Source organism: Giraffa tippelskirchi, chromosome 7 (genome assembly GCF_054371585.1).
Source record: "Giraffa tippelskirchi isolate mGirTip1 chromosome 7, T2T-mGirTip1v1.2.pri, whole genome shotgun sequence".
Lineage (NCBI taxonomy): Eukaryota > Metazoa > Chordata > Mammalia > Artiodactyla > Giraffidae > Giraffa > Giraffa tippelskirchi.
In genome coordinates this window covers 44,702,622-44,727,496 of record NC_137281.1, presented here as the reverse complement: position 1 = coordinate 44,727,496, position 24,875 = coordinate 44,702,622, and the positions used below count along the sequence as shown (strand labels likewise).

Below are 24,875 nucleotides of genomic sequence, written 5' to 3'. Positions count from 1 at the left end.
AAAGATCATACATCATGACCAAGTGGGCTTTATCCCAGGGATGCAAGGATTCTTCAATATTTGCAAATCAATCAATGTGATACACCACATTAACAAATTGAAAGATAAAAACCATATGATTATCTCAATAGATGCAAAGAAAGCCTTTGACAAATTCAACATCCATTTATGGTAAAAACCCTCCAGAAAGCAGGCATATAAGGAACATACCTCAACATAATAAAAGCCATATATGATAAACCCACAGCAAACATTATCCTCAGTGGTGAAAAATTGAAAGCATTTCCCCTCAAGTCAGGAACAAGACAAGGATGCCCACTCTCACCACTACTATTCAACATAGTTTTGGAAGTTTTAGCCACAGCAATCAGAGAAGAAAAAAGAAATAAAAGGAATTCAGATTGGAAAAGAAGAAGTAAAACTCTCACTGTTTGCAGATGACATGATCCTCTACATAGAAAACCCTAAAGACTCCACCAGAAAATTACTGAGCTAGTCAATGAATATAGTAAAGTTGCGGGATATAAAGTCAACACACAGAAATCCCTTGCATTCCTATACACTGACAATGAGACAACAGAGAAATTAAGGAAACAATTCCATTCACCATTGCAACGAAAAGAATCAAATAGTTAGGAATAAATCTACCTAAAGAAACAAAAGACCTATATATAGAAAACTACAAAACACTGATGAAAGAAATCAAAGATGACACAAATAGATGGAGAAATATACCATGTTCATGGATCGGAAGACTCAATATAGTGAAAATGAGTATACTATCCAAAGCAATCTATAGATTCAATGCAGTTCCTATCAAACTACCAACGGTATTTTTCAGAGAACTAGAACAAATAATTTCACAATTTGTATGGAGATACAAAAAACCTCGAATAGCCAAAGCATTCTTGAGAAAGAAGAATGGAACTGGAGGAATCAACCTGCCTGACTTCAGGCTATACTACAAAGCAACAGTCATCAAGACAGTATGGTACTGGCACAAAGACAGAAACATAGATCAATGGAACAAAATGGAAAGCCCAGAGATAAATCCATGCACCTGTGAACACCTTATCTTTGACAAAGGAGGGAAAAACATGCAATGGAGAAAAGACAATCTCTTTAACAAGTGGTACTGGGAAAACTGGTCAACCACTTGCAAAACAATGAAACTAGAACACTTTCTAACACCATACACAAAAATAAACTCAAAATGGATTAAAGATCTAAACGTAAGACCAGAAACTATAAAACTCCTAGAGGAAAACATAGGCAAAACACTCTCTGACGTAAATCATAGCAGGATCCTCTATGACCCACCTCCCAGAATAATGGAAATAAAAGCAAAAATAAACAAATGGGACCTAATTAAACTTAAAAGCTTTCGCACAACAAAGGAAACTATAAGCAAGATGAAAAGACAGCCTTCAGAATGGGAGAAAATAATAGCAAACGAAGCAACGGACAAAGAATTAATCTCAAAAATATACAAGGAACTCCTGCAGCTCAATTCCAGAAAAATAAATGGGCCAAAGAACTAAACAGACATTTCTCCAAAGAAGACATACAGATGGCTAACAAACACATGAAAAGATGCTCAACATCACTCATTATCAGAGAAATGCAAATCAAAACCACAATGAGGTACCATCTCATGCCGGTCAGAATGGCTGCTCTCAAAAAGTCTACAAACAATAAATTCTGGAGAGGGTGTGGAGATTGCTTAAAAAACTGGAAAAAGAACTGCCATACAACCCAGCAATCCCACTGCTGGGCATAAACACTGAGGAAACCAGAATTGAAAGAGACACGTGTATCCCAATGTTCATCGCAGCACTGTTTATAATAGCCAGGACATGGAAGAAACCTAGATGTCCATCAACAGACGAATGGATAAGAAAGCTGTGGTACATATACACAATGGAATATTACTCAGCTGTTAAAAAGAATGCATTTGAGCCAGTTCTAATGAAGTGGATGAAACTGGAGCCTATTATACAGAGCGAAGTAAGTCAGAAAGAAAAACACCAATACAGTATATTAATGCATATTATATGGAATTTAGAAAGATGGTAACGATGACCCTATACGCGAGACAGCAACAGAGACACAGATGTAAAGAACAGACTTTTGGACTCTGTGGGAGAAGGCGAGGGTGGGATGATTTGAGAGAATAGCATTGAAACATGTATACTATCATATGTGAAATAGATCGCCAGTCCAGGTTCGATGCATGAGACAGGGTGCTCAGGGCTGGTGCACTGGGAAGACCCTGAGGGATGGGATGGGGAGGGAGGTGGGAGGGAGGGTCAGGATGGGGAACACATGTACACCCATGGCTGATTCATGTGAATGTATGGCAAAAACCACCACGATATTATAAAGTAATTAGCCTCCAATTAAAATTAAAAAAAAAATATTTGTCTTGGTCATGGTACATGTTACCCATAATTTTCCTGTACTATGTATGCTTATATCCCTGTTTTAACCCCTGTCTCTCTCAGGTTTTTCAGTTTTTAAATTTTATTTATTTACATCACCCACTGCTTCAGTTGCTTTAAACCAATACCACCATGTTTCTTTTCTCTTTTTCCCAAGGTTAATCCTGCCAGTGCAATTTCTTTGACATTACTGCTATCAGGCACTCCAGTGAACAAAATTAACCTGCTCACAAGATTGGTATTCTAGTCTGATAATGATTTGATTTGCTGTCTTGTTATTGATTTGTGCTCTAGCTTTCAGATTGAAATAGATCAAGTTCCTGACAGGCCCATTACCATAAAGACCTCCAATCAACTGTTTTCTGCTCTAGGTCTGTCATTCAGGAGATAACCCCTGAGGATATATGTCATTAAATCTTTTTCATCACTGCTTTTCATACTGCCAGGTCATCCTCTGTAAGCAACTATGATCATTGCATGTCTTCTATTGCCCACAGGTGCATCTGTGGATCACACATCCAATGCTTAGAGAAGTCCATTGGTGTCATAGGTACCAGGCCTGTGGAAATAGGGAAAGGAGATAATTGCAGCTCTGTGTTCATTAGCATAGTTTGATACTCATTCACAGGACTTTGCTTTTGAAATTTGATACGAGGTAAGAAAGTGAGATGATAGAGTTCTATCTCTATTTTGTTGTGATTAGATCACAGGTAGGGTGGGTGAGTGACTGTTCTCCAGTTACCAGACAGGAAGCTCACTTTGCCTCATCAAATTGTCACCCTCTCTGTATTAATAGGAAACAAGCAAAATATCCCTTCTTGCAGCTTTCTCATTTCCTATCATATAGCTTAGTAAAATGCTTGCACAGACAGTTATTCATTCACTTGTTCAGCAGTAAACTTGGCAAATACTTCTCAGTATCTTGAAATAAACTCAAAATAATTACTTTAAATGTTTCTTGCTATGGATCAGTGCTATTGTTTATTGCTTTTTTTTTTTTTTTTCAGAAAATGTCACCTGTTTCTGATTTGCCAGTCATGTCAGATTTCCATGAACTTTATTTTCTATTTCACTCCTTGATTGGGGCAGGTTGGAAAGAAAAATGCCAGTACATACACAATATGCTAACCAACCTCACGTCCCAGAGAGTTTTTAGAAGGACAAGCTAACTCCCAGGACTGTATAGGAATACTAGTCTGCCTCTTCACATTTTTCTGGCAGTGTGGAGGAATTCATTGTCAAGTCAGACCATGATACATTTGAAGGTTGATCTGGTCAGTCATGTGTATCTGCCTCTTTCTCATTTGCTTATTGGCAAGTAGAGCATGTCCCTGGTTCTTTAGACAGACTGAATTTATAAGGATCTTGTCCAAGGATAACCTTCATTCTTTTGACCTTTCACAGTTGCTTGCTTGCTTGCTTTCCCCATTTTGCATTAACTGCTTTTACACTGGAATTGTCAAATCAGGTTTGGTGACTTTGTCAGCAGCAATGAGGGTAAGAAACCAGATTTTCCCACACAAGGGAATTAATGCCCTTTTGTATTAGTAATTCTAAAAATGGATTAAAATGTCTTTGATTTTACTCTCTTGGTTGTTGACTTTCTCTAAGTCTCTGATGGTTCATATCTAAAGCTGTTTTGATATGAACTCTGTTTTAGTCTTTTGAAGAATTCCAAGCTAAACAGATTAATTTGACCAATATTTTTTAGTGAATAACATATTTTTTTTTAACAGTCTGACAAATAAGATTCATTTGTGCTCAAATGAATGAAAAACAGTCACCTTTCTTTGGTGGCTGCTGGGTACTATGTTTTCTGTAATTTGCTCACAGAACTGCTGGGACTTTGTAAATAGAAATCTTGGGAAAATTTTTAGATCTCCAACTATCTTTGTTTATGGCATTGAAGATTTTAAAAGGTAAATGTGATAGATATTGTTTAGTTTTAATAACTCTTTTGGAAAGACCTTAAAAAGTGTTTTTAAAGTTTTTTAATTACTTATTTTAAAAGAGGATAGATACCTCCTAAAGTTAAATTGATGTGGCACTTCTTCCAACCTGAGTCTGAGAGTCAAGTAAAAGGAGTTTGCTAACATAATCTGAACATAACAACTGAACATAAAAATTGAACTCTATAATTTCAAAAGCGTTTTAACAATCTTTAACATAACATTCTTATTTTTTCTTCAAAATAATTTCATAAAATGAGCTAAACAAGTAATAGTAATATAGTATTCCCATTTGAAAAATAACTTGCAAATGGAGCTCCATTGGTTAGTGACAGAATTGGTATTCAGGTCTGTCTTTATTGTTTTTGCTTTTCATCCTGACAAAATTTAAAAATGTGTAATAGTAGAACAATTTGGTAAATTCTTATATACTCATTATTTAAATGAGTAAAATTAATTGTTAGTAATTTGCATTTACTATATTTGCTTCTTTTTTTGCTGTAGATTATAAAGCAAATCCCAGACATTTTGACTTTTACCCCTCATAATTTTAGTAAGTATATATCTAAAGTAAGAAAGGGACTTGCCTGGTGGCTCAGTGGTGAAGAATTTGCCTGCCATTGCAGAAGACGTGGGTTTGATCCCTGGATCAGGAACATCCCCTAGAGAAGGAAATGGTTTCTCCCACTCCAGTATTCTTGCCTGGAGAATCCCCCTGGACAGAGAAGCCTGGCTGGCTACAGTCCATGGGGTCACAAAAGAGTCAGACACAACTTAGCAACTAAACAACAACAAAAGTAAGGAAAACGAAATTTTCTTAATAACCACAATACCATTATCACACCCAACAAAATAAGCAATGATTCTGTAATATTACCTGTAATATTACATTATTTTCATTCATATTTTTCTGCTTGTTCCCAGAATGACTTTGTTTTAAAAATAATCAGAGTCTCAAAGAAGGTCCCCATAAGGCACTAGTTGTTACATCTCTTAAGTCACTTTTAATCTAAAACAATACCCTTCACCTCATTTTTCTTTTCATGATGTTAACTTGCTTGGGGAGACTAAAAGGCTGGTCTTTAAATTTTAAATTTGATGTTGCTTCTATTATACTAAGCTGCCTCAAGTGTAAATTTTAATGTTAAATAGAGAAATACAATAATAAATAGAAAACAACTCTGTCTAACCTTAAAATTAAAAATAGAATTTTTTTATTTTAAAGAGTTCACGGAACAGTTTATAGTAGGTGAAATGTTGTAAGAATTAATTTCATAAGCAACTTTAAAATCAAAAGCCAAAGTAGTAACTGTATCCTTGTGACTTTTATGTCTGTATTAGCATTTTGACTAAATGTAGTTCATAATAGTGAAGATGAGCAAGTAAATAAATTCTGGTGGTTTGGTGGTTTAGTCGCTAAGTCATGTCCAACTCTTGCGATCCCATGAACTGTAGCCCACCAGGCTCCTCTGTCCTTGGGATTCTCCAGGTGAGAATACTGTAGTGGGTTGCCATTTCCTTCTCCAGAGGATCTTCCCGACCCAGGGATTGAACCCCGGTCTCCTGCATTGCAGACAGATTCTCTACCAACTGAACTATGAGGAAGTCCTAATAAGTTCTAGTGTTTGGCAGTAATAGAAGTTTAGTCCAATTTTTCTTTTCAGCTGATTAGAGAAGTGCAAATTGTATATCTTAACTCTGTCACAAGTTCTGTTGCACATAACAGACAACTCACATTCATGTATTTTGCTGTTTGTAAATAGCTTGTCATCTTTACTGTTCCTACCAAAGAGCAAGTATTAAATATTTGTCATGTACTATCAGTGGTAATAGTATGTTTTTTTACATTATTATGTCCCATCCTTGTATATTTCTTCATGCCTGTATAATCTATCTCAGTATCCAACTGGCAGGCTAGTTAAATGCCTAACTTCCAGAAATGGCAACAATGAAGAATAGTGAAGAGGATAGGAGAGAGAGGTGTGAGTTAACTTATCAGAAGGATTGGAGCAGTCACGGAGCAGGGACACACCGCTTTGTTTCCTGTGGCCTGGCTAAGTGGGCAGGGCGATATGCTTGGTTGATATTACTTACTGTTCAACCAGAAACTATTACCATTTTTCCTACCATGTTTTTCCACTGAGAGACATTAAAGTCACTCCATAAGGATGCATCAGTATTGTCTTGCAAGCAGCCTTGGCAGAAAGAAAGACTTTAATTTTTGGTTATTTCCGTCTAACTTTTTCATCTGTATACCTTTTATAACCCTTGTAGGCAGTCTTTCAAAGGAGTGCATCAAGAGAAAGATACTGAAATATTTGGGTGCAGTAGCTTCCCTACTTTAAATCTTCGTTGCTGTAACTATATGTTTCTGTCTGTGCACTGGCTGTGCTGCTGCTGCTAAGTCGCTTCAGTTGTGTCCGACTCTGTGCGACCCCATAGACGGCAGCCCACCAGGCTCCACCGTCCCTGGGATTCTCCAGGCAAGAACACTGCAGTGGGTTGCCATTTCCTTCTCTAATGCATGAAAGTGAAAAGTGAAAGTGAAGTCGCTCAGTCGTGTCTGACTCTTAGCAACCCCACGGTCTGCAGCCCACCAGGCTCCTCAGTCCATGGGATTGTCCAGGCAAGAGTACTGGAGTGTGTTGCCATTGCCTGGCTGTACAGCCCCTCTTTTGAGACAAAACCTGGGTAAATGGAGACATGTTCTTTCCAGATGCTGAGCTTTCCTCTCTCTGTCTGTTATTCAGTTTTCACTGAAGGATTTAAGGATAAAGGATAGGAATCTGCTGTGTAAAACTAATTCCCTAGCTTTTCCTGATGGTGTGTAGAGTTCTGATTCCCTAAGGCACAGTGTTATTTCCAGAGTTTTCTTCTATCTGCATAACTGGTTTATCTGAGTTCTTTCCTCAGAATAATAGAAATGAAATGAGATGATACTATAAAAATACTAAAAGCTTCTCAAATTAAAGAGTAAAATTATTTACACATAAAATGATGAAATATTTTGGGCATTTCCAGGCATATAACTACCAGGCACACAAACAGTGCTCAATAAATACTTTCCTAAATAACCATAATAAAGCTGTTTCTGCAATAAAAACATATTTTATGAACAGCATTTAAATATCTATTAATAGATTCTTCTGAAATCTGTTGAATAAAGTGTGTTCTCTAATATTCTAGTATAATTAAGTTATAACTAACTGTGTGTCTGTATTTAAAAGTCAGGTACTTCTCTATCCCTTCTAATTACAAGGGAATGACTACAAAATAAATGTAATAGGTAAAAATACTTGTCCTTCCTGGGAAAGGAGCATTTATATAATAGTATATCACAGCTCATTTCTTAAAATGAATTTTTATCCTATTATTTTTTTCATGTATCTATTATTAAGAAAATAGTAATGTGACAGCTACTACTCACCAATCTCATTTGGTAAGAAACTAAGTTTATTTTCATGTTTTACTACCTTACCACATATGCAAGAGCAGGCCTCATTTTTAACAGTCTAATCATGTCACATAATCTTGATGGAAGTCATTCTATCAGAAGTTCAGGAAATTTAAATGGCCTTTTTCATTCCTCTTTGGATGGGTCAGTGCTGTTAAGGGCATTGCAATGAGAAACACAAGGTGATTTTATTTTAAGAGTTACTGATTCATGCTTCCCTTGTTTTGTTTCAGGTGGATCATCCATGCTATGGAGTATGAACTACAAATCCGTGGTGGAAACAAGCCAGCCAGAGACTTATATCAGCTGTCACCTAGTGAAGTAAAACAGCTTCTATTGGATATTCTCCAGCCTCAACAGAATGGAAGGTAATGAGGGTCCTTTGTTACCTATAAGACACTCTGGATTTACAATAACATTTTATATGTGTGTGTGTGTGTGTATGAAATTAGTAAGATGTTAATAAGAAATGTAGCAAAGTGTCAATACTAGATGGGCAGCTTACATAGAGATACAAATTAAAATGTCTGTCTTCAGTTGTAATTTTGTATTGATTTGAATTTTATACCTTTTACAGGTATAGTTTGTAATAATTTTTATTATTCTATGTAAAATGTAGTACTTCATTCTATTTTGATCAATTCCCTTTCTGATCTTCAGTAGCACTCACCATCTCCTCCCAACATTTTGGCACAGGTTTGGGTTGATAATGTTAGTTAAACTCATGCTTGTAACTCTGTCTCTTTAAGTAGACTATAATCTTCAGAGTAAACTGTCTTAGATGTAACTTGTATCAACCTTAGTGTATAAGTAAAGCAAATACTTTGGATTGCTTTGAATTAAAGAGTTATTTTTATTACAAAAACAGTTTTAATATAATTACTTAGGCAAACAGTTATTGAGCGCTATTTGTGTGCCTGGTACTTTCCAAAATGATATAGTTATAGGCCTAGAATTACCTAGGAAAGAAGTCTTCTGCAAAAGTAGATGTGAACAAACAGAAAAGCATCCTTTTTCTTAAACAGGAAGACTTTAAAGATGTCTAACAATTCCAATAAAATTCCAACAAGCTGTTTTATGGAGTTAGACCAGTAAATACTAAACTTCCTGTGAAAAAACAAACATGCAAGAATAACCAAAAAAAACATAAAGACTTGCCCTAAGAGAGACAGTTAAAATATTTAACAGCCTTTATAATTAAAATAATGTGATGCTGGTACATGAACAGAAAAATAGAACTATTGAACAGAATAGAAAGTCCAGAAATAGACCCCCAATCACATCTGGAAATTTTGTGTGTGATAGAGGTGACATCTCAAATCACTGGGTCAAGGATGGACTTCGTAAATAACTAGTGATGTGACAACTGGATAACCACTTGGAAAAGATAAAATAAAATCCATACTTTATACTGTACTTAAGAATAAACTCCAAACAGATTAGTGATCTAAACATTTAAAAAAATGAAACTGTGTGAGTGCTAAAAGCTTCCCAGATGGCTCAAGTTGTAGAGAATCCACCTGCCAATGCCTGTGCCAGTGCCAATGCCAATCCACCTGCCTGTGGAGATGCAGGCAGGAGATGTGGGTTCAATTCCTGGGTCGGGAAGACCCCCTGGAGGAGAAAATGGTAACCCACTCCAGTATTCTTGCCTGGGAAATCCCACAGACAAAGGAGCCTGGTGGGCTATAGTCCATGGAATCACAAAAAATTGGACATGACTTAGCTGGAAGAAGACATGGGTAAATTCCTCTGTAACCTTGGTATGGGAAAGACTTTCTAACTATGACTCAAACCCAGGGGCAATAAAAGATTAATAAAACTATATAAAAATTAAAAACAGCATTTTTCATAGAAAAAAATAGGCAATGCAAAAGACAGCTGAGAAGCTAGAGCAAAACTTGTGTTACAAAGAGTCAACACTAACTCTTAAAAATTGAGGGATAAAGCACAAAAATACCTAAGAGAAAAATGGAGGAAAATATGATTGATCAATTCATTTAAAATATTAAAAAAGGACCATAAATATTTGGAGAGCTGTTCAAACTAACTCATAATTAAAGAAATGTAAATTAAAACACATTGAGATACCATTTCTTATCTATTAGGCTGGCAAAGAGTATGGGGAACATTTGCTGAGGCCGTGGAGAAAAGATACTCTCATATACAGTTGATGAGTACAACCCTTCTATATGAGAATTTGATAATATCTAAAAAAAAGTCTACATGTGCATTTACCCTTTGACCCAGCAGTCTTAGTCTTATTTTTAAGGACCCACCCTGGAGATTTGCCTCCAACAATGTGAGTATATATGCACAAGGGTATTCATTGCATCATCATCTATAATTGCAAATTTTGGAATGCCCATGACCTAAGTCCTCATACATGGGGAATCATTTGAATAAACTGTGGTAAATGTCCACACAATGAAGTATTATGAAGTTGTGAAAAAAGAACAAGTGTGGTCTCTATGAACTGATAGGGAGTAATCTCTAGGCTGAATTGTTACTTGAGAATAGCAAAGTACAAAAGAGTATAGTACTCTACTCTTCATGTCAGAAAGAAGAGGATCTCTGCTCATTTTTGCAGAAGAAATACAGGAAAGCTAAATCAGAAGCTAGTGAAATTGGTTACCTTCAGAGAGTGGGTGGGAACAGGGTGGGAAGAATGAAAAAAATAGATCCAGAGCAGTAGGGTTGAGGGGAAGCAATACATCAAATTCAGACAATTTGGATAGCTCTGACTCTCCAACTTCAGTGATATTTCTAAAACATAAATAATTATTCCCCAAACATAAATCATTAATGAAAATTAATCCAGATGTGAAAGGTACCAAAAATAAAGTACACACAGTAACAACTGACCCGAACCATATTACAAATGAATAATATTACCACACTGAAGGGGGAGGGGAAGACAAGAATTAACCAAAGTACTTTTGGAAAACATTGACTAGACACTGTAAAGCTAAACAAAAAAAGAACTGCACACAAATCCTGGACTCTGTAATTTTTTTTTTCTCACAGAGGTAGGAATTAGCAGTTCTGGAATTTATACACATATGCATAGTGTTATATATTGGGTTGGCTGAAAAGTTTGTTTGAGTTTTTCCATGACATCTTACAGAGAAACCCATACAAACTTTTTGGTCAACCCAATATATGGTGCATATACATACACACACTGAGATTAAATAAATAATTCAATATATTGCAGCTAATTTGAGCCAGATTTTTTTCACTGTTGAAATATATAGTTACAAATAAGGAAAGGAGAATGGCTAGAATATACCCTGTGGTGTTTGATTGGAATTGGAAGTATCACTGTAAATTCATAGTTTTTATAAAGATAGATACAGAAATAAATGAGAATATGTATATGTATATGGGAGCATACTTCCTTATCTTTCCTAACTGTCCACTAAGAGAACCTGGAAGCAATGAAACCCCAATAGCAGTGGGTAAACCTGGTATTCAGATACTGATTTCCAAATAACACTTTCTAATGGAAAGAACCAGGATTTCTTGGAGAAGTAGTTGATTCCAGGGCTGGGGCAGAAAAAACACAAGATGAACCTGAAGCATCTTGTGTACCAGAAAGTAAGAAAATGCTCCAAAAACTGTAGAGGTATGTTAGAAGGATGCCAGAGACAATGTGAAGGAGGCTTAATGACCAAAGCTGGGACAATTTGAGCAACAAAATAAATAATGATACTATTGGATTACATCCAGTAGAATAAAGATCCATAAGTCCATGCTGATACGAATAGATAAATGGGAGAGAAGGGACTCTTTTTACAATAGAATTCCAATTAATAAGTGTAGGTGGAATGATGATAATGTAGGTGGAATAATGATCACCATTAGGCAAGTACAACAATAACTGTTGCAGGCAAGAACCCCTAAATTTAGTGGGTGGAAGTATGATGGAAATGGGAATTTGTATAATTTCAGAGTATTTCCACTCAAGATAATTTTTAATTGTAAAAGGAAAAATTGTAACTTTACAGTGATGAAACCCAGCAGACTTCACCTTAACCAAATGATCAAGGTTAACATCATCAGTAGTAAGATACGTCAACATTACATACCCCCTGATATGATGTGCTGAAAAAGGGTACAACTATTTCTGGGTATTGCAAAACAATGCATAACCTGAGTTTAATCATGAGAAGATATCTGACAAACCTAAATTGAGGTACATTCTACAAAATAACTGACTTTTCTAAAATGTCAAAGTCGTGAAAGATCAAGATTGAGGAACTGTCACAGATTAGAAGAGCCTATTTGAACTGTGGTATTGAAGAAGACTCTTGAGAGTCCCTTGGACTGCAAGGAGATCCAGCCAACCCATCCTAAAGGAAATCAGTCCTGGGTGTTCATTGGAAGGACTGATGTTGAAACTGAAACTCCAATATTTTGGCCACCTGATGCGATGAGCTGACTCATTTGAAAAGACCCTGATGTTGGGAAAGATTGAAGGCAGGAGGAGAAGGGGACAACAGAGGATGAGACAGTTAGATGGTATCACCGACTCAATGGACATGAATTTGGGTAAACTCCGGGAGCTGGTGATGGACAGGGAGGCCTGGCGTGCTGCGGTTGATGGGGTTGCAAAGAGTCGGACACGACTGAGCAACTGAACTGAACTGAACTGAAGGAGACCTGAACACTAAATGCAGTGTGGGGTCCTGGATGGGACACAGGAACAAAACAAGGAAATTTGCAGTGAAATTGGCAAAATTTGAGTAAGGTCCAGAAGATTAGTAGTATTCTACCAATGTTTATTTCCTGGTTTCAATAGTTGTGCTATTGATTATGTAAGATGACAGAAAGTAGAGGAGGCTGAGTAGAGGAACTTTTTTTTTTTTTGCTTTTCTGTAAATCTAAATTTTTTTCTAAGTAAAAAGTCAAAAGATAAAAATAAGAGAATTCTTCTAAAATAATTCCTGCTCTGTGAATATTTACACATTTCTACCTTTTATGTTGTTCTAAGCAAACATCTTCCTTTTATAGTCTTAACCATGACTTCACAGAACTCTGAAAACATCTTTTTTTGTTGTTGCCAAACAGAGGAAGTAAGGGGAAGAATCACATGCAAAATATTCAGTTTGCATACCCATTATCCAAAATAAAACATCACAAAGGAAACTTTTTGGCTTTTTTCTTCAGCATAGCACTGAATCCAGCCACACAAATCTGGGCCTACCAAAAGAAGCTATACATGCCTCCTCACTTGTGTAGTGATGTAGTTTCTCGATCCTCTTTCTCCAGAACAAAAATGTCTTTTTCTGATCACTGTATCCTGCATAACAAGTTTCACACCTAGAAATATTGTTGATCGTTACTTGTGTTTGATGACACACTTTACTCTGCTACCTGTTTTAATACCAAGTATAAAAAATTATATTTGTTCCTATCTTCAGCTTTTGTAATAATATACTACTATGTCATTTGTTTATTCTTTTCAGATTGTGCAAATTCTGTATCTTTAGCAGTTTGTGATTGAAGTAACAATTATATTTTTAAGATTTAAAACTTAAATTCATTAAAATAATAGATCTAGAATTTTGGCTCTTCATTAATTATTATGACATGTAAGATTTGGTAGCTGACTTTTTAGCACTGGTGCTTTGGCTGTATTTAAATAGAAAACTAAATATAAGGTTTAAATTAACATGTAAGGTTTAAAATAAGGTAATTTCATTAGATGGGCTTCCCTGGTGGCTCAGTGGTAAAGAATCAACTGCCAATGCAGACTTGGGTTTGATCCCTGGGTCATAAAGATCCCCTGGAGAAGGAAATAGCAACCCACTCCAGTATTCTTACCTGAGAAGTCCCATGGACAGAGGAGCCTGACAGGCTAGAGTCCCTGGGGTCCCAAAAGAGTCTGACACAACTTAGTGACTAAACAACAACAGTTTCATTAGATATATCATGCTTTTTTGAGCATTCACCCACTTATCAGGTGGTTATTAAGGACCTTTCTTGGAGACGTATATAGGAGTAATCAAACTATATGTACAATGCCTATGTCTTCGTGGAACTTAAATTTTATTGCACATGAGAACCAGGTGAACTTATTTTGAAATTGACTGTTCCTGTGTTTTTAAATTGAACTGCTTTGCATGTTAGAAACTCATTTGATCACATAGTGAATTGTAAGAAACTTACTAGAGAATAACATTTTGCCTGTTAAATTTTTTAAAATCTTAGAGATTTTCTCCTTTCCTGCAAGTTCTGTTTTCACTATGAAATATTTAATAACCTCTATAACACATAGTAGATATGCATCATTGATGGATTTTGGCTTTTATTGCTCACTCTGTTGGAACAATTAATCCATATAAAAGCACTGCTTTTTGCCAGAACAAGCTTGTTTTTCAACACTGAGGCATTTTCTTTTGGTCTACAGATGTTGGCTGAACAGGCGTCAAATCGATGGCTCTTTGAATAGAACCCCCCCTGGGTTCTATGACAGAGTGTGGCAGATCCTGGAACGCACACCCAATGGAATCATTGTAGCCGGGAGGCATTTGCCCCAGGTACAGCCCCACTGTGTTTGTGTCAGTAAAAGGGACTTCTAAAGAGACCTAAAGAGAAAAAAGACAGCAGAGGATAAGATGGTTAGATAGCATCACAGACTTAATGGACATGAATCTGAGCAAACTCCAGGAGATAGTGAAGGACAGGGAAGCCTGGTGTGCTACTCTCCATGGGGTTGCAAAGAGTCGGACAGGACTTAGTGACTGAGCAACTACAAAGGAGCAGAGAGTTCTTTCCTTCTCTGCTTTGCAAATGGCCTTTCTACTTATTTCATTTTCTAAGAATATTTAGATACTTGAAAGGAGAAAATAAGAAGCCTGATCAAGTGGATTAGAAATAATAGCAATGATGGTAGAAATACCACCAAGTACAATAGGCCAGTGGCAGGGAACCTTACAAACAGGAAAACATACATTCAAAAGACAGAACCAAATCAGTCTTAAGAAACATGGTGGTTTAGTAATGCTGTGGCTAGAAGTTACTAATTAAGAATTGGATTGAATGTGAAAAGTACAGTAACTTTTAGGTCATTAGACAATCACTTATTTAACTGAGAGATAACTGACCTTTGATCTGAATGAATTAGTATTCCCTTCTTCAAATGGTTTTCCAGGTTATATAAACTGGCCTGCCTCTTTAATTCTTTAATTTAATTCTGACACCTAAATCATTCTGCTTATGCACAAACATGAATAATTAGGCTATATCTGTTTATAGTGTTGAAACATCAGCCAAATTATTTGTGATAAAGGTCTTTACCAAAGTATTCTTTTTTTTTATTGAAGTGTAGTTGATATACAATGTGACTTTCAGGTATACAACATAGTGATTCAATATTTTTATAGATTATATTCCATTTGAAGTTGTTATAAAATATTGGCTATATTCCCTGTATTGTAGCATATTTATTTATTTTATGCATAGTTTGTGCCTCTTAGTCTCCCACACCTATCTTGCCCCTCTACTCTTCCCTCATCCCACTGGTAACTACTAGTTTGATCTCTATATCTGTGAAAATAAAATATTCTTGAAACACACTATATGTGTTTTGTTTATATGTACATAGGGTATTTCTGAAAGAACCCACAAGAAATCGATAGCATTCTTTTCTTTGCCTTTGGGGAAAGGGACTGTGGTCTATGGTACAGCTTGGGCTTTTCACTGATAATCCTTTTTAACCTTTCAGATTTTTGAACTTTGTGAATCTATTATTTTTTTTAAAAAAAATGAATAAGAACTTTTTAAAAGTATCTTTTATGCTGTTCACAGACTGTTGATTGGTTTTTGTTGGTTGTCAGTATAGGTGCTCCAGTCCTTTCCAAGGTGCTCTCTGTGACCATTGTATGGAGCGCCTCTGTCTCCTGTGGGCAGGGAACCCGCTTCTACTGTTCGTGTCCTGCTTCTTCTACTAGGCCTTGTGTCTGAGCACAGTGGACTGTTGCAACCTTCTGTTGCTTCTTTCCCAGCCTCTGCTAATACCTTCCAGACTTTCTTTTAATTATCTGATCACTTGGGCATATTCTCTCCTTGCTGACAACGTGTTAAGTATTTTTAAGTGCCAGGCACTTTTCTAAGTGCTCCTCTAATCCTTACAACTGCCTTTTGTGGTAGGTACTGTATTACTACCGTTTGACAGATGAGAAGACTGAAACACAGCTCAGTGGTTTTCCCAAAATCATACATCTAGGAAGCACCTGACCTAGTGTGACCCCCTTCCCAGCACTTTGGCTTCTGAGCCTTTTCTCTTAACTTCTCTGCTACACTTTCCACTTGTTTCAGAGACTGGAAAATAAAGTAGCCTGATAGCTCTTCTCTAGATTTAATTATCATATTGCATACTAGCTATGCTGACTTTTCAAATGAGGTATATTAAAAGGACATTGATGTGAATCCATGAAAAGATCTTCCTTTCCTTCTGTAACCCCATTAATCTCATTGCTAGACATCTAAACAAGTTATAATTTCAGGCATATCTCAAATAGTGCAAGTTTGGTTCCAGATGATCACAGTAAAGCAAATTACATAATTTTTTCTGGTTATTCAGTGCATATTAAAGTTATGTATATACTATACTGTAGCCTGCTAGGCATGCAATAGCATTATATCTAAGAAAACAATGTACATACCTTAATTTAAAAGTACTTTATTGCTAAAAATTGGTATCATGTAAAAATACAGGGCTGGCAGAAACTTTCAATATGTAAAATGAACAACAACAACAAAAATCTGCAAAGTGCAATAAAGTGAAGCACAATAGAACAAGGTATGCCTGCACCAGCTTCATTTTTCCCTAAATTAGGTACTACCTGTAATCATTGACAGTATGTTGGATTGTATTGAATACAAAATACAATAGATGGACCATATTGAATATAGGACTGAAGCATTATTACACCAAGCAAAATAATATTGCTGTCACTTAATTGAAAGGAGACAATGGGCTCAGTCCCATTTTGAATAGTAAGTAGATACACATGTTCTAGGGTATGAGTAAATTCACTGTAGATCATGCTCTGAGGTAAAGGCAAATAAGTATGACTCATCATCTCTTCATCTCTGATAATAATTCTGGTGACTCCATCTGCTTTCCGTCATTGAAGCCTAACATTTAGAGCCTTTCCTTCCATTCTTTAAAGATTATCCACCATGCCAAGATTTGTTCTTTGTTTGAGTTTATTTTCTGCTTTCATTTGGTTTGTGGAAAGTATATGGAAGATTTTACGATACTCTTGTTTTAAATGAAATATAAAGAGTAGATTAGAGAAAAATTTTTTTGTTTTGTTTTTTTCTGTGTTTGCTTACCATTTATGCACATGATATTGTTTCACTTATTTGTGTGCATTTTTATGCTGCCAGCTCAGAAGGACCTGCCACAGAAATGATGTTAATTCAGTAGCAAGTGACTTAGATGCTGAAGTCTGACAGCAAGCATAACTTGTTGTGTTAATTCTGAAAGCAATATGTGTTCTTCTGTGTTGTTCAATTTTTGGCCATTCCTTTTGTGTGTTGATGTAGTTTTCTAATACAGCCTCTTTTCCCTAAATACATTAATATAGGGAAGATAACTACTAAAGGAGGTTTAATCTATCACAAGAGTATCACAAGAGTCAGCTGGTTAGCTTGAGTGGTTTGACATATATAAAGTCCAGTCATACAGCTGAAAATGCTCTCTGAGGTTTTGTAGAAGCTGAAAAAGATACTAGCGAATGAAATTTTCCTGTTAAGCAGGAACCAGAGTGTAACAATGCAGCATTTTAATACTGAGTTATTTTTTTCAGCAACCAACCCTGTCAGATATGACCATGTATGAGATGAATTTCTCTCTCCTTGTTGAAGACATGTTGGGAAATATTGACCAGCCAAAATACAGACAGATTGTCGTGGAGGTTTGTATTTAAAAATGTAGATTGCTGAAGAAGTGCTTTCTATCTGCTCCCTGAAAACCAGTATAAAGAAAACTGCTTAAGAGGCCAGGAATTCACTCCTCACTTAACCCAGATCTCCAGTTGAGTCCTGGAGGAGATGGCCATCAGGGTCAAGGCACACGAACAATTCAAACATCTTAAATCCATCAGGGTGGAAAGACTGACTGGCCAACTTTCTCAGCTACACACTCACCCCCACAGTAAGTGCATCAACAGTACCATAAAAGAGAGGACGTGACCTTTTTCTGTTTGTCTTATTTTCATTTTTTCCTGTTTACAGAAATAACTCATGAGTATTGTAGAAAAGTTCAATAATTGAGAAAATTATAGAAAAGAAAACCAAAATATATCTCTGTATCCACTAGCAATAGATTGTCACTATTATTTTGAGGGACATCTTTCCAGACATCTGTGTGAACAGAGAAAGCGTGTAATTTTGTATATCATCATTGCTGCATATAAAGTTAAATCCTAAAATACACATACCTGTGCATGCACATGTACACATACTTTTTTGCCATTTTTTGCCATACATAGAGATTCCCTTGAATGGATACAATGTATTGCTCATCCTCACTTTGTTTCTCTGGGAATGTCTCCATCAGACTCTGTGTTTCTTGAGGGTGGGTAATATGTCCTGTTGATACAGAAGCTCTCAGTGAGTGCTGAACTGGATGTGACACCTCCTAAAATCCAGCGTGTCTGGAGCTACAGTCAGCTGAGTGAGATTCAGCCTCATCTATGATAGGCCAGAATTTGGGTAAGAGTATCAGCCAATCACTTTCATAGCTTATGGGAGTGAGACAGAGACTGGGGTCAAGAAAAGATGGGATTTTTAGAAGAGTGATTGCCTTCTTTGTACTATTAACCTTTTGGTACCTCATGCCTATAGATGCCCCTAAAATGTGATCATTTTCTTTGCCTAAAGGTAAAGGTAAAGAAGAAATTTACCTTTAGAACTTGAGCAAAACTTCATATTCTTTTGGCTAAAGCTCTGCCCCAAGGTCTCCCACATTGTGACTCCTGGATTTTTTCTTAGTGTTTCCTTTGGTTCTTTCATGTACTAATTGGGAAACATTTCAATAAAGTATATCAGAAAGATTCCCAAGTTGGAAGTCATTTCTTTATCCTGTTCCATATACAAACTAGGAACCATAATCATTATCAGGAAGTCTTTACCAAGCATTGTATACTCAGATACAATTTTGCATATTGCAGTTTGTCATATAAAATGAACATTACTACTTAGGATAAATGTATAGGGTAGCCAAACAATAGGATGATGCCTTAAACTAAGATAGCTTATACAAACCAAATAGTGCTCATGTCATAAAGAATCACAGTTAAGTGTATTGTTTAAAACATAACTATCCCCTGAGAAATACTGTGATGTCAGAGAATTATACTCATTTTGGCATGCTAGACTTCAAGTCATTTGATCCTGAGCCTAGATCCAAAATCTCCACTGTACTCATCTGCCTTGCTTTTTGAGGCAGCCTCTGCACCACTGGACCCTGTTTTGGTCCACCAAACAGTGGCTTGCTTGCCACCAAGCATGAAGGTCTGAAGACTAGAGAGAATTCAGACACTTTGGATACTATAGAGCACTGTGTACTGTTGACAGGATTAGAAAAGTCATTTTTCTAAGTTATCAATTTTATTTAAGTGACTGAGAAACATTTCCATATAGCTACAGAGATTCAGACAATGAAAGAAAAAAAAAGTGAGATTTCCAAACTGAACTCATGCTATTAATTTGCACAGTTAGGAAGATTCCATCCATAGATGATCCTAACACCTATCATTGTACAGAACAGGCTGTGGAATACAAGGACCATCCATCAGTGTGAGCGAAGAATGAAAACATATGCAGACTATGTCGCTTTTATGGTTCATAAAATTGGCTTTCGATGTCTGTCTCTTCTAGTTACTAATGGTCGTATCCATTGTACTGGAAAGAAACCCTGAGCTAGAATTTCAAGACAAAGTAGATCTTGACAAACTGGTGAAAGAAGCATTTCATGAATTTCAAAAAGATGAGAGTCGACTAAAGGAAGTTGAAAAACAAGTAAGTAGAGAAAATAGCTTTTTGTAGAATTCTTTTTCTCAATTCTTCAAAGTGTCCCTAAATCCCTTATCATTTAACTTACAAAACAGATATACAGAGTACAAAACAGGAGGAAGTCTGATTTATTTGAGGAATTAATGTTACTTTTTAGTCAATTATTAGTCAGTTCAGCTAAGAAGTTCTGACTAGAAGGATATCTAAGAAGAGAGAAATTTCCTTTATGTAGTTAGCAGTTAAAATGTGTTTTACCAGAAAGAAGCCATGGATTCCAGAAGACTATAAAATTAAATTCTTGGAGGATGGGAATGAGTAACAGGCTACACTGGTGCTGTGTACTAGCTAATATAGCTCCTTCCAGGCTGTCAGTTTAATATTTTATTCTCATCCATAAAAAGGTTCCCTAAGTAAATAAAAATTATCAGCAAAAAGGAGAATACTGAAAATGTCTGTCTTTGTTTTATATGCTGAGAAGATGCCTCAGGAAGATAAAAGAAAAACTCAAGAAGCTCATATTTTCCACAAGGAAATCTTCCTGTGAATTTATTTTTCCCTCTCAGCTGACACTGATTTTACCTGTCAACTCTTTACAAACAAAAACTCAGATGACTCACTATTTTCCTTTGTAGGATGACATGACTTCCTTTTACAACACTCCCCCTCTGGGAAAAAGAGGAACATGCAGCTATTTGACAAAGGTCGTGATGAATCTGCTGCTGGAAGGAGAAGTCAAGCCAAGCAATGATGACCCGTGTCTGGTTAGCTAGTGAAGAAGGTGGTGGAGACTTTGTTGAGACAGGCTTTCCAGCAGTGTGTTGTTTGTGTTGAAGCTTAATCAAGGCAGTCATTAATGTGTGGGCTAGCCATGCTGGTGAAGTGGTCGCCACACCCTTGGTGGAATTATTGGACTTCTTGCATGCCATAACCAATCTAATGGTAAGAAATGCTTGTAATCAAGTGAAAATAAGTTCTCATGATTATGCCAACTACAGTAATAATCTTTACTGAGCAGTAGTAATAGTTTATTAATTGAAAGTTTACCACTGCATGTTTTCTGATTACATAACTCTTCAAAATGAGCCTTTGCTCATTTTGGATTAAATTCCCATCTTACTGCCAATTAAATGAATTTTCCAACTAATAATGCATACTGGGAATAAAGTATATTGAAAAAATGGTGAATTCTTTTTAAATAACATGCTTCTAGAATCAGATATTAATATGCATCATAAAAGCAAAATCAACCAGCTGGTATTTTGATTCTCAAACTGCATTGTTGGTAATATTTTAGAATACAGAGCTATTGTACAATTTTTACCTTGTAAACATTATGGTTTTGTATTTGTGCTAACTGTAGGGGTTGAACTAAAGTAATAAATCTGTACCTTATCAAATATTTTCTTTGCGCCCTTAGTAAAAATAGGTATGGACTGTTAACCTAGTTTGTACTCATAAAAACAAAATTAAAAATCATTAAATTTTATTTCTGAATTAATGAATATATCTGAATACATTCTTTGTTCTCATTATTCACAATATTGCATTTATTACTCCTGAATATTTTCATTTAATTGATCGGGAGGTGAAAGAGAATCTATGGTACCTACCATTACACATATTTTGTTACCAAATTTACTTAAGTTAATGTTAATAAAAATATAAAGTAGGATAAACATTTAAATTTCATCAGTTTATTTCCTTACTGAATGTTACAATGAAGCCCATTAATTTGAGCCCTGACCCCAAAGGGAGTCATTTTTCTCACTAGTCTTATGAGAGTTTCACCTGAAAAGTCAAACTTGTCACCAAGAACTTCCCTGGTGGTCCAGTGGTTAAGAATCCACCTTGCAATGCAGAGGATAGGGGTTTGATCCCTGACTGGGAAACTAAGATCCCCGTGCACCACAACTACAGAGCCCACATGCTGCCACCGCTGAGCCCACGGGACACAGTTAGAGAGTCCGCGTGCCATAGCAGAAGATCCCGCATGACGCAATGGAGAGCCTGTGTGCCACAACTAAGATCCCATGCAGCTAAATAAATGAATATTAAGAAACAAATTATACCATTCGGATTATGTAATAAATTCCTCCACTTTTATGATATGAAAAGAATTGAGATTTGTGTCTACAGTACAGAATCTGTGTACTTTCAACTAATATTATAGAATCTATGTACATTTCATTAATCTACCACAGACTTTTATTTTTCTTCTCTCTAATGGGACTGTAGTGTTAGAATGCCACATTTCCAGGTAAAATCCACAAGGGAAAAGCCAGCAACAGTTGATTCAAACTATGGGAAATGACCCAGTTTAGAAGGAGTTCTCCTAGGTTCTGCAAGAATTCTGGCTTTAGGCTATCTTTTCTGATTGCACTGTCTCTGATTCCAAACCAATCACTGGTTTCTGTCCAGAACCATCATCTTACTGGATTACAAACCACTTCTGCAAGCTGTAAATGCTGTAAGTGCTCATTGCTCAAAGAGAATTCCTCACCAGTCATTTGAATTGTTTTTAATTTGATTCAGAGAAATTGATGAAATAACATGAATCTGGCTCTGAAGAAAATTCCACTAGTAACATAATAGGAAATAAAAGTGCTATCATTGAAATAAGTGTTTTATCTCCAATGGTCAATAATTTAAAAGAGCTAGAACAACTTATATTTGGCAGTGTGGATGTATTTGAATACTATAGTCAGACTGTACAGTCACCCCTCAGTGTCCACATTGAATTAGTTCCAGGACCCTCATGGATCCTCAAATCCAAGGATACTCAAGTTCCTTACATAAAACAGCATGACCTGCATACATCCTTCTATATACTTTAAATCATTTTTAGATTATTTCCAATTCCTAATACAATGTAAATGCTGTGTAAATAGTTGCCATTATGCTGAAAATTCAAGTTTTGCTTTTTGGAACTCTGGAATTTTTTTTGACTATTTTCAATCCATAGTTAGTTGAAACTCTGGATGTGGAACACAGAGAACTGAGTGTATATACATGCACACACATGCAAGAACTTTATCACATTATATTTTTTGTGAACTCTGTATGTTTGCTATATCTTTTTGAGTGACAAAAAAAGCTTGTTCTATTATTATATATTTGATTCTCTTTTTCCTTAACATAAAAAATGGAGCTAATGGTGCTTTATTATTTACCTTGAAGAAGTACTAAAAATTAATTAGATTTGCATCAAGTAATCTGAACTCCTTGAAAAAGCAGCAATAACAATATTTCAGTGGGGAAAATTAACATACATATAACATACATATATTAAATATATATAGATTCCATTCCTTTTTATATGTGTATGTATATTGAATTTATATTTATACATATGTATTTAAGTTTTTCTTGAAAAACACATGCATATATAGATTTGCTCTCTTTTGTTTGCTTATTTACTATAGTGAAAATACTTCAGGGAACTCCTTTGTGAGTTTTGCAGCTCTTTGAGAAAATATCCAGTTAAAATGTCTGGAATGTGTGTTAAGAAAAACAAATGACTTGACATTTTCTTGAGAAGAAAAAATAATTTCACCATACACAGAATGGCTTAGAGTAATATAGATGTTTTTCACTGTATTCTTTTCTCCTTACCCCCACCCCCTTCCCATACAAATGCAGAAAACAGGTAACGTGTGAGCATGGGCATTACTTAAAATATGACTTATATTTCAGTATAACTTTTCTTGTAATAGTATGGTTAAAGAAGAAAGTGACTTGAATTGAAACTGATAATTTACTTACATCCTGCTTTTAGGTTTGTACATCCATAAAAAACCATATACTGCTTCTTTTTTCTTCTTCTTTTTTTTTTTTTTTTTTTGGTGGTTGTTGTTGCTCAGTAATGTATCATATTTTTTTTTTTTTCTTTTTACCTTTTGACCCCTTTTACCCCCCCCAGCCCCCACCTTTGGCAGCCATCAATCTGTTCTCTGTAGTTATGAGCTTGCTTTTTTTTTTTTCTGATTCCACATATAAGAGATCATACAGTATTTGTCTTTCTCTGTCTCTGACTGACTTCACTTAGCATAATGTTCTTGAGGTCCATCCATGTTGAAGCAAATGGCAAGATTTTTTTTCTTTTATGGGTGAATAATATGCAGTAGGCTTCCCCTTATAGCTCAGTCAGTAAAGAATCTGCCTGCAGTGCAGGACACCTGGGTTTGATTCCTGGGTAGGGAAGATTCCTTGGAGAAGGAAATGGCAACCCACTCCAGTATTCTTGTCTGGAGAATCCTATGAACAGAGGAGCCTGGCAGGCTACAGTCCGTTGGGTCACAAGAGTTGGACACGACTTAGCAACTAAACCACCACCAATATGCAGTAGAATATTACTTTATCTATTCATCCATCAATGAACACCTAGGATATTGCATATCTTGGCTATTGTACATAATGTTACAGTGAACATGAGTGTGCAGGTATCTTTTTGAGTTAGCATTTTCATTTTCCTTGGGTGAATACCCAGAAGTGGAATTGCTGAATTGTATGATGGTTCTCTAGTCAAAGCTATGGTTTTTCCAGTAGTCATGTATGGATGTGAGAGTTGGACTATAAAGAAAGCTGAGCACCAAAGAATTGATGCTTTTGAACTGTGGTGTTAGAGAAGACTCTCGAGAGATCCAGCCAGTCCATCCTAAAGGAAATCATTCCTGAATATTCATTGGAGGGACTGATGCTGAAGCTGAAACTCCAGTACTTTGGCCACCTGATGCAAAGAACTGACTCATTAGAAAAGACCCTGATGCTGGGAAAGATTGAAGGAGGGAGGAGAAGGGGACTGCAGAGGATGAGATGGTTGGATGGCATCACCAACTCAATGAATATGAGTTTGAGTAAACTCGGGGAGTTGGCAATGGACAGGGAGGCCTGGCATGCTGCAGTCCACGGGGTCGCAAAGAGTCGGACACGACTGAGCCACTAAACTGAACTAACTGAATGATGGTTCTATTTTTAGTTTTTTGAGGAACTTCCATACTG

The 24,875-nt window shown here is 36.1% G+C and overlaps 1 protein-coding gene across 10 annotated transcripts in view; it reads left to right on the top strand.

The window, feature by feature from the left end:
• The window catches only part of PHKB (phosphorylase kinase regulatory subunit beta), a 203,830-nt gene extending 182,451 nt beyond the window's left edge, over positions 1-21,379 (top strand). For all 10 annotated transcript variants that reach the window (XM_081507930.1, XM_081507929.1, XM_081507936.1 and 7 more), the window contains 5 exons: positions 8,078-8,212; positions 14,260-14,389; positions 17,669-17,776; positions 19,743-19,883; positions 20,510-21,379. In XM_081507930.1, coding sequence (XP_081364056.1) covers positions 8,078-8,212; positions 14,260-14,389; positions 17,669-17,776; positions 19,743-19,883; positions 20,510-20,647 — 652 coding nt within the window. In that variant the 3' untranslated portion in view covers positions 20,648-21,379. The remainder of the gene's footprint in view (positions 1-8,077; positions 8,213-14,259; positions 14,390-17,668; positions 17,777-19,742; positions 19,884-20,509) is intronic.
• Positions 21,380-24,875: the final 3,496 nt, after the last annotated feature.